We start from the raw sequence: 10,097 nt of genomic DNA on the forward strand, positions 1-10,097 counted from the left end.
GGGTGGGTGGGTGTACTCAGTAGCCTACATTGTTTTGTGCTGCTTGCTGTTGGAACATGTCCCACATTACATATAGACACTAGGCATGTGTGTATGTATATATGTTCTCATGGTGTGCTGTCATGTGATCAGGTTGCATAAAAGGTAATGTGGTTACAGTGTGAAATTTAGTAAGTATGAATAGCTAGATTTCAGTCTATAGAGGTTTTAAGCTTTACATATTCAGCCTCTTTTACATAGGAGCAAAACACCTTCCCTAAACTCCAGCGCCACTACAGGAGTGTTAAATCAAAAGCTAGTTTCAATTTAAAACATTTAAAAATTCCTTTTGTGTGTGTCTGTGTGTTTTAGGACCTCAACAAGCGCTTGTCACTTCCCGCTGACATCCGAATTCCCGACGGTTACCTGGAGAAGCTGCAGCTCAGCAGCCCACCCTTCGATCAACCACTCAGCCGACGCTCCCGCAGAGCCTCGCTGGTCAGTGTCTGTGTGTGCTACCTTTTTTATTGCTTCACAGTGCAGACTCCCTCTGTGCAGGTTACCATGGCAACTGGCCCGGTGTGAGACCAGGATGGATTAATCTGGAGTCGCGAGCGCTCACCTCCTGCCATCAAATTAGATCATAAAACTGAGCCTGAGCCTCCAACATGGAGGTGTATGTATATCAGAAGTTGGCAAACAGTGACACACAAGCTTATAAAAGTTATTGCTGGAGGAAGATGGACAGTAATTTTGTTTCTTTTTGAAGGTAAAAATGCTGCGTTTCTTATTCTTTTAGTACTTTGATGTTACTCTCCTTATGGCCCTTTGGGTCCTGCCAGTCAGATGCTACCTTAAAGGAATACTTCACCCCTGAAATGACCATTAGTATGTGAGTTACTCACCCTGTGTTAAACTGAATATGTGAAGAAAACTGTGTTTTTCTCACATGACTCCAAAGTGAACAAAGAATCCAAAACAGACAAAATTCTTAATAAATTGAAGTCATAGGAGTCCAATTTTAACATCAGCAAAACTATGTCAAAACATCTGTTTACAAACTCAAACAACTTGTGCAGTATAATCCAAGTCTCGTTTATGCAGTGGTATGCTCAGTACTTCATGAACAGACAACATTTAACGAAAGGGAACTGAACTGAAACTTAAATAAAATAACAACAAAAACAATAACTTTACCTCGATGAACACATAAGCTGTTGGTCTACTACTGCTTCGATCAGTTAGTTTGTGTCATTGTGCGACTTCGGTGTTTTAAAGCATTAGTTGAGACTAGGATTGTACAGCATGAGCTGTGTCAGAGTTTGTAAATGGATGTTTTGATATAGTTGAATCCGTTTTTGGATTCCTCGTTCACCAGAGGCATGTGAGAAAAACAGTTTTCTTCACAACTTTTATGTAACAGGGTGAGTAATTGATACACAAATGTTTATTTTAGGGGATGAAGTATTCCTTTTAAGATATTTCCCCAGCAGCTACAATGGAGAATGGTAGTAGAAAATGTTTCATTGATCTGATTCAGGGATTCGAAGTCTGACAGTGTGGGCCCCCACTCAGACAAAATTAAACAACTACATTATGCCAAATTATCCATTAGCAGTTCCTGTTCCTGAAATTTCGTTGTATTGTATGCCTTACTGTACAATGACAATAAAGGAACCTTGAACCTTGTTAGCAGTGTGCACACAGATGTATTGACACCTATCACTGGATTACTTTAAAACATGATGATTGTCAGGCTTGTTTTGGAGTTTTAAGGAGCATCTTTTTATGTATGATTTCTGAGCAGATTTATGGATGCATATTCATGAAGATATCTTCCAAAAATGGATGTCGAACTAAATCTAAAAATATGGGTACCATGCCACTGTATTTAGATTTGTCCGACTTATGATTACAAGAAGAAGTGTGATTTTTGAAGCAAATTGCTGCAGTTTGATGCCAAGGGATTGAAAGTACCTCATGAGCCAAACTGTTTTAAAATATCTGATCTAAAATGTTGGTGAAGATTCTCAGTCATGCAGGTCATGGTAATGCGAAGTGTTATATCATTTCACCACTCATCCAAGAGGCTTCTTCAGTTCAATACTGAAGAGGCCTCTTTGATGAGAGATGAAACATCTTCAAGAAACTCAAGCAAGTCCAGTTGCCTATGATATGGCACTTAGGACTCTGATCTGAAACATTGACTGTACATGTCAGATTTTGATGTCAGTCCGTCAAAGGAGCCTGAAGCTGCTTTTTGCACCATCTTTTAACACTTTGACACAGAGAAATCCATCAGCCACAGAGAACGATTTCTACAACAACAGCAACAGAAAATGAACCAAAATAAAACACCCCTGCATTATGTTTTGAGATTATATGAAGGAATCACTGAAGGTTTCGAGCAACTTTACTTCCCAAATGAAAAAATCCTGTAAGTCTCTTAAAATGAGCAGAGTCCAAAATGGGACATAATCTGTGCTGAATTCTGACTCTGTCCTCTGTCTTTTCCACAGTCGGAGATTGGTTTTGGCAAATTGGAGACGTACATTAAGCTGGACAAACTGGGAGAGGTGAGGAATTCCTGAAATCCCATCTGCCACTGTTAATGAAGGAAATATGTTTTACAGTTTATGTTAATTCAGCGTTGTGCGTTGCATTCAGGGAACCTACGCTACAGTATTTAAAGGACGCAGTAAGCTGACAGACAACCTGGTGGCACTGAAGGAGATCCGTCTGGAGCATGAGGAGGGAGCACCGTGCACCGCCATCAGAGAAGGTAATCGGCTTTTGTCTCCTCGTTTTACACCTTTTACTGACAAACTTCATCAGATCAATGCCACATGAAGCATTGTTATGGAAATCACATATTTTTTTGTCACAATGTTCACAGACTGGAGGTTGAACTGTAATTTATCCTGCGCAATCAATTCAATTCTTTGTCTTTCTAGTGTCGTTACTGAAGGACCTTAAACACGCCAACATCGTGACACTTCACGACATCGTCCACACTGACAAGAGCCTCACGCTCGTATTCGAGTACCTGGTAAGCTTCACTGCCTCCCCATGTTCTCAATGCATGATGATTTGTTGTGTCGTGTTGTGCCAAATTACGTAAGAACAGTATCATGTTGTCATCATTATTTTACAGTCAGGAATGACAAGCGAGCAAATATCTCTGTAGCACATAGATGGAAACACTGATGCCAGTGACATGAAGGGAATGTAGGAAATGAACAGAAGTATTAAAATTGCTGCATCAACAGGATGTGTGAAGTAGCAGATGATGAAAGACAAAGTAAAATGTACGTGATCTCTGGATGTAATTGGATCTACTTCCTGTCTTATGGTGTCATCTCTCCCTGCAGGATAAGGACCTGAAGCAGTACATGGATGACTGTGGAAACATAATGAGCATGCACAATGTAAAGGTGAGGACATATCAAACTATTCCTGATTGTCTATTTATTCTCTTTTTCCTTTGGAGTATTATTTTCCCCATGCTGTGGAAAGGTTTTATACTTGTGCGAGACCTCATGACGCAGGGCTCCGTAGATATGCGGCTACAAGCATGCACAGAGGTGTTCATGCTCAACGCTTTGTTAGCTGCCGAAATGCAAGTGGGCATACAAACACAATATTCGGTGGATAAGCAAGAAGTCAATGAGTGTTACCAGAAGAACATTACTGAAAAAATAGGCTGCTAGGCAGTAGTAGTTACCACCGATGTACCACGAAACATTGCATTTGGCTACTGTAATTATTACTGTCGCCTACCTCTAAGTCCAATTTTATATTGCTTTTTTCCCAACAGGTTGCCACTCTTGAAATTAGACTTCTTTTTTTTTAATTTTATTTTTTTAGCTTTTACAGCAATCTCGCATGTTCTTCTACACCCTGCAGCAAAAAGCATCTTCTTTCCCTAGTGTGGTGGCTATTTCTCTCCAAAAATTTAAGGCCATTTGGCTGTCTTTGCACTCAGTGAAGAATTGTAGAGGTGTCTGTACAGGTGAACGTGCTCGGCCAGTCTTCCCTTTACATTCTGAACTACACAACCAAGCATTGTGGCAACTTTCAGAGCTTTGTGCTTGACGCGAAAGACAAGATGACGTCATTTTTTGACACATGAACCTCGCACTGAGGACGCTGTGGTTAGCTCAAACCCTACTTCAACCATTCGTTTCCTCCTATCTGTCTGTTTAATAAAGATGAGGCTGCAATGTGTTTTGGCAGGACCAAATATTCAATATAAAGTTGAACCACTTAATGGCCCTTCGACCAAGCTGATCCTAATAAAAGATTTTTAAAAGGTTTTTGCATGTGAAAAGACACATTAATCACAGTGAGTGTTTTTGCACATATCTTTCCAGATCTTCCTGTTCCAGATTTTGCGAGGGCTGTCATACTGTCATAAGAGGAAAGTTCTCCACAGGGACCTGAAGCCCCAGAACCTTCTTATCAATGAGAGAGGAGAACTCAAACTGGCTGATTTCGGTAAGAGGAACCACAGCAGCAGCTATTTTTCTTTTGGGGATTGGGGATGGAGTATTCCCGTTGTCCTTGTTGTAACTCCTGAAATGTTGCTCTGTTGTGTAAACAATCCTAATGTCTGTTTGTGCCTTCGGTGGGCTGGCAGGTCTAGCAAGGGCCAAGTCTGTGCCAACTAAAACCTACTCCAACGAGGTGGTGACTCTTTGGTATCGGCCCCCTGATGTTCTACTGGGATCATCTGAGTATTCAACGCAGATCGACATGTGGTACGAACCTCACTAAAACCCTCCTAGTCACACTACTAATTCATGATTAGTCCATGAATTACTGTATTGATCAAGTATTTTTGACCTACATCTTGTGAAATATGCGTGTATTTTATAGACCAAACATTTAATCTGATAATAATTTTTAAAAGATAATCAATCATGAACACAGTCATTAGTTGCAGCCCTAGAATGACACTACTCTCCTGTGGTTGTGTGTCTGCAGGGGTGTTGGTTGTATATTCTATGAGATGGCTGCAGGTCGGCCGCTGTTCCCCGGCTCCACCGTTGAGGACGAGCTCCACCTCATCTTCAGGTTACTGGGTGAGTGACTCCTGCCAGGCCAGATCAACATAGTAACCCAAATGACTCACCACACATATTTAACTTAACCTGGTATAATGCTGTATATCTGAGAGGCTGTGATTCTTTGCTTCAGGCACACCCACAGAGGAGAACTGGCCGGGAATCTCCTCCATCGAAGAGTTTAAATCCTACAACTTCCCCAAATACAAACCACAGCCGTTAATCAACCACGCGCCCAGGTACTGTGGTCTGTGTGTGTGTGGGCCTGCTCCATCTTGTGTGTACATTTGGGGGGGGGTTTAGGCACCCATGCCTTCATTTTTTCTCCCTGCTCCTCTGCATGTATACAGTAATGGTGTGCATTCACGTGTGTGTGCTGCGGACAGGAAATCCTGTGGAAAATTTCACAGAGAGCCGTCCGCTTCCTTCCTCCCATGAGCCCCCACATTCCCATCAGCCCATGCTGCAGGCTTACTGTCACTCTTCCTTTTTTGTCTCCTCCAGGCTGGACGGCGAAGGCATCGAGCTGCTGCTGGCTTTCCTCAGAGTGAGTGTTTACGTCCTGCATAATGCCCAGAATGCAAGAATCACTCCAAACTGATTTATTTAGCTCACTTCACACCTGATGTTTTTTTTTTCCCTCCTTTTTTTTTAATAATAACTTATAAAACACACCAGATATTAAACTAATAACCTGTTAATTTTGAAAACAGTTTAATTAACAGTTCTTCAGATGCAGAATTATTTTATTTTTACTCACTTTTTTGTATAATTTTAAGATGTCTAATATAACCATACATAAAAATCAGCATAAGCAAGTCATTAGTGGCCGGGAGTGCTGATGTCCATGCCTAAAAATAAACTAAACTTTGCTCATGCGTGCAGTCCTATGCCAAAGTTCCTTGATTAAAATTGTGGCGCTACAGTAATCGTCTAAAGTTTAAAACTCTGAAAAATCATAACAATTCAGTTGTACGTGCTACGACTTTGCAGCTATCACCAAAATGTAGCCCCAACTGAGCAGAAATGTTCATACGCTTCAAGCTGGCAGGAATTATTAAGTCTGTCACTGTCTTTGTCAAAAATAGTAAAAGTAATTAAACTTACCTCCTCCTACATTATTTGCATATCAGACTTGCTACACAGCATCTTCAGACTGTCCTCCACAAATAAACGAGACAGATTCTTTAAATATCAAAGACTGAGCCCACAGTGCATTAAAATGTTTCAGTGTAAGCCGTAATGGAAACAGCTACTGCAAATTACTTGAAGTAAATCTCCAGTATTCAGGAAACAGGGCCAGAGTTTCACATTATGGGAGAAGTAGTGTGTTAAATTTCAGAACTGTATCTCAAAAACTGAATTTTCGGCAATATTTTGAATTCTCTCCTTGTGAACTATTGCAGTCAATGGAAGTGAGAGCATCTTTAAACATCAGTTTGTCACTTATGCAGCAATTTGTACAAATAAATTACAGACATCTCTCTATGTTGTTCAGATGGATTACAAATATTTTCAGAATTTTGCCTTAATAACTGAAATCTGCCTTTAAACGCAACGCTGGTGATTGTTGAAATCATAGTGTGAAGCCAATCCTTAGCTTCTCATTTGGCAGGTAGCTCAACAAGCTCATGACTTGCCCTTGGTGTCTATGGTTGTGAGTTTGAGCCTTGGGTGATACAAAATAAACATGCTAATGCCTACTTGAGCTCATTCCCTCTTCCTCCTTCCTGTTCGTCCTCCTCAAAGTGTCCGGCCCAGACTTTCTGCCAGGCTGCAGCTATAATTATTCTTGCCATTATTAGTTGTATTATCAGTAAACATGCTGGACTAAAGTGCTTGAATGATCATTGTTGACCGTCAGGAGCTGTGTGGTGAGCCCAGTGGTTTATTAACTTCCTGTTTGAGCTTTTAACCACTTCTCACAATCTTCATTTAGTAAATGCAGCTGGTACAGATGTCAGCACGTGGACTAAATGTGATGACATCATCACAAGATAATGAATACTTAAATAATAACACCCATTAATATTATAATCCATTCTCTCTTTCCCATCATCAGATTTTACTTTGGAAATGAATTCCATCAGTACCAGCTGTAGACAGCAGGAGGCGTAGCACCATCAGTTGATATTTCCTGTTTCTGCCCCCACAGTACGAGTCTAAGAAGAGGACCTCAGCTGAAGAGGCGATGAAACATTCCCATTTCAGGCAGCTCGGGATGAGAGTTCACACACTGCCTGAGAGTGAGCACACACACACAAACACACACACATCTAAATAAAGCTGCAATCTGTCTGTCTTTTTTCTTCTTTCCTGCTGTTTTGCTGTAAACTGAAGCTCTCCTCTGTGTTACAGGTGTTTCAATATTCACATTAAAAGAAGTGCAGCTACAGAGGGATCCTGGCTACAGGAACTCCTCGTATCCAGAGTCAGGTGGGTGGGAAACACATCCACATGCTTCAGTGTTTAACCTTCATGGATCATAAGACAAAAAATTTAACTTTTCCTACTTACTCACGTGGCAATTATAAGAAAGCAGGTAAAAAAGTCCTTTTTCAACAGTCATAGGCTGGCTTAGCTTGGTCTGGTTTGACTTCCCACATCAGCCCAGTGCAGCAGAGATATGCCTCACCATTACAACAAAATTACCCACTTGATGGTATGAACGACGAAGTTTAAAAGCAGCAGACTGATCCATGGTTTAAGTCCCCCGCTATTTTTGTTGCAAGTGTTTTCCCATCACACAGCACGTCAGTTAAAAGAAGTTTACCTGTTGCAGGTGAGCTGTTTGCAGAGGTGCAGTAAGAGCCTGTTGTCTGCAGCTCATCATCGAACATCTTACTGTGGCACTTTCTGCTTTTACGCATCCTCCTTGTGGTATTAGTATTGAAGAAAAGCTGCTTGCAAAGTTCCACTAATTCTGTGATAAACACATTTAATATCCTATAGATTCTTCACAATAAACATTGTTGCTTTGTTGTGTAAAAGCTTTTATTGTGAAGCCACAAAATAAGGAAATGTTGGGTTTTCAGCAGTAACTTAATGCGACTCATATGGCTGATAGTGAACATGAAACAGTAAAATGAAGCAGCTATCTAATGTACAAACAGGGACACAGAAGAGAAACTAAACTCCAAACCACAGAGATTCACTTAGAAGCTACAAAAGTACTGAGAGCTAAACACACAGAAACTTTTGAAAACACCTTTCTCTCTGGTCTCCTGCAGACAAAGGTGAGTTGAATCTTGATTGGGTAGGGTGTTGGCTGTCTGTCATCTATATATAATGTTATAATGTCAGATGTTCATATCAAATGTGGCCAAAATTTCTAATAATGAGGCACACATTTGTAAAAGTAATCCCTGTGAGCTAAGAACTCAAACTGTTGTACATACTGTTTCCAACAATTTTTCTAATTTCAATTTTCAAGTTGATGTCAGCTTCTGACAGATTTCTTAAAATGGTCATCTGCTCCAGGCACACTACTGCAAGTGTTTACATTATGTCACCTACACTGCTACGTGTAGCTACATGCTAATGTCAGAGAAACGTGTAATCTTGGTCACCAATTTTGTTATTTTCTCCTCGATTACTGATCATATTCCTGCTGAAACATCCCCGGATAAGTTTAGAAGCTTTTATCTGTAGAAAGTGCCACTATTCTCTATCACAGTCATTTCCCTGGCTGCAATAATGGTGCATAGATGCCAAGATATGGAAGACTCAGAAATGCTGACCAGTCACAGTAGAATGGGTTTCTTCAGGAGGAAGGCTTAAAGAGACAGGCACTGAAACAAAACCCTCTTTAAAAAGAGGGTGAATACAGGGGATGGAAATTGATGAGATTTTATTGATACCAATGCCATTATTGGTTTTGCTCATCAGTCCAATTGTTTTTGTTTTTTTTAATTCCCTTATTGATTTGTCATCAATTTTCCATTTGGAAAAAGTAGCCCTACTATTATCTCAACTCAGTGTAGAAGTTGTTATAGAAAGGCATGCATGTCACTCAGTCTGTCTGTCTGTTATTGTCTAAAATCTATGAAATGAGAGAATATTTGCACAGCATTCAGTTTAATGTAGGTTTTTTCTTAGTCAGAAAAAACCTGCCGAGCCTGCCTCTGCAGCACTAATGTTATTTAACAGGATATTTATCTTCTGTAATGGAAGTGCTGCTCAGTTAAGAAGCAATGGCTCTTGTGAGTAGAGTGTCAAATACATGGCATTCCTGGAATTCAAGCCCATGTTGTGTCGAAAAGAGCTGGAATTGCTGGTGTTTCCATCCTTCCTTGAATTTTTTTACAATGTTCGTGAAATAAATCCACACTTAGAATCATTTTTCCTATTTCCGTCATGAGTCGTTCTAGTTTCCAGCAGTGTAGACGCATGAGTTTGACATCATTGTTTTGCAGTGCGCAACTGTTAGGAAAACATGCATTAATAAAAGGAACTGATAAGCTCTGAGGCACACAATCCTGATGGGTCAGACAATTCGGAGCCAGATTTCACCTTACTTCCCGTCCCTAAGTGTTCCAGGACAGACAGTATGAGTAGTATACTAAAGATTGTAAACATGCTGTCATTGAAAACCAAAACACATCATAAGTATAAACCTGAAAAAAAAGCATCATAGGTCCCCTTTAAAGATCATACCTTCATAGATTTGGGAGATTCACAAGAGACAGATTCATGAAAGAATGGTTCAAACTGAAGCAGCAGAGGCTGAAATATCCTGACTTTCAGTTCCTAGAATAGGTCAAGCTACAGAACATTTCCCATAATGCAGCAGGAATAGCGTCTTTAATTAGACCCTCCCTGTCTCCTAAATGCCCACTTCTTGCAAACCACTAATGCAGACTTTTCCTTCAGTCCCACATAACCCTGACGACATCATCAGGGTTTTTCTTTTGTTATTTTAAACCTTAGAAAGCCCCCCCCTCAGAACTGCAGAAGACATTAAAGGGATAGTTTAGATGTTTTTAAATGTGGTTGTATTAGGTACTTGTCCATAGTCAATGTATTATGTACAGCCAGCAGACTGAAGAAGCT

The 10,097-nt window shown here is 40.3% G+C and overlaps 1 protein-coding gene across 1 annotated transcript in view; it reads left to right on the forward strand.

Moving 5' to 3' along the window:
- cdk17 (cyclin-dependent kinase 17) overlaps nucleotides 1-10,097 on the forward strand; it is a 64,201-nt gene that overhangs the window by 47,959 nt on the left and 6,145 nt on the right. Inside the window, exons 5-16 of the mRNA XM_050035788.1 lie at nucleotides 352-477; nucleotides 2,499-2,555; nucleotides 2,647-2,761; nucleotides 2,934-3,028; nucleotides 3,351-3,413; nucleotides 4,353-4,476; nucleotides 4,619-4,739; nucleotides 4,966-5,063; nucleotides 5,179-5,284; nucleotides 5,550-5,592; nucleotides 7,201-7,291; nucleotides 7,404-7,481. Coding sequence (XP_049891745.1) covers nucleotides 352-477; nucleotides 2,499-2,555; nucleotides 2,647-2,761; nucleotides 2,934-3,028; nucleotides 3,351-3,413; nucleotides 4,353-4,476; nucleotides 4,619-4,739; nucleotides 4,966-5,063; nucleotides 5,179-5,284; nucleotides 5,550-5,592; nucleotides 7,201-7,291; nucleotides 7,404-7,481 — 1,117 coding nt within the window. The remainder of the gene's footprint in view (nucleotides 1-351; nucleotides 478-2,498; nucleotides 2,556-2,646; nucleotides 2,762-2,933; nucleotides 3,029-3,350; nucleotides 3,414-4,352; nucleotides 4,477-4,618; nucleotides 4,740-4,965; nucleotides 5,064-5,178; nucleotides 5,285-5,549; nucleotides 5,593-7,200; nucleotides 7,292-7,403; nucleotides 7,482-10,097) is intronic.

The sequence above is a fragment of the Epinephelus moara genome, chromosome 23 (genome assembly GCF_006386435.1).
Source record: "Epinephelus moara isolate mb chromosome 23, YSFRI_EMoa_1.0, whole genome shotgun sequence".
Taxonomy (NCBI): Eukaryota; Metazoa; Chordata; class Actinopteri; order Perciformes; family Serranidae; genus Epinephelus; species Epinephelus moara.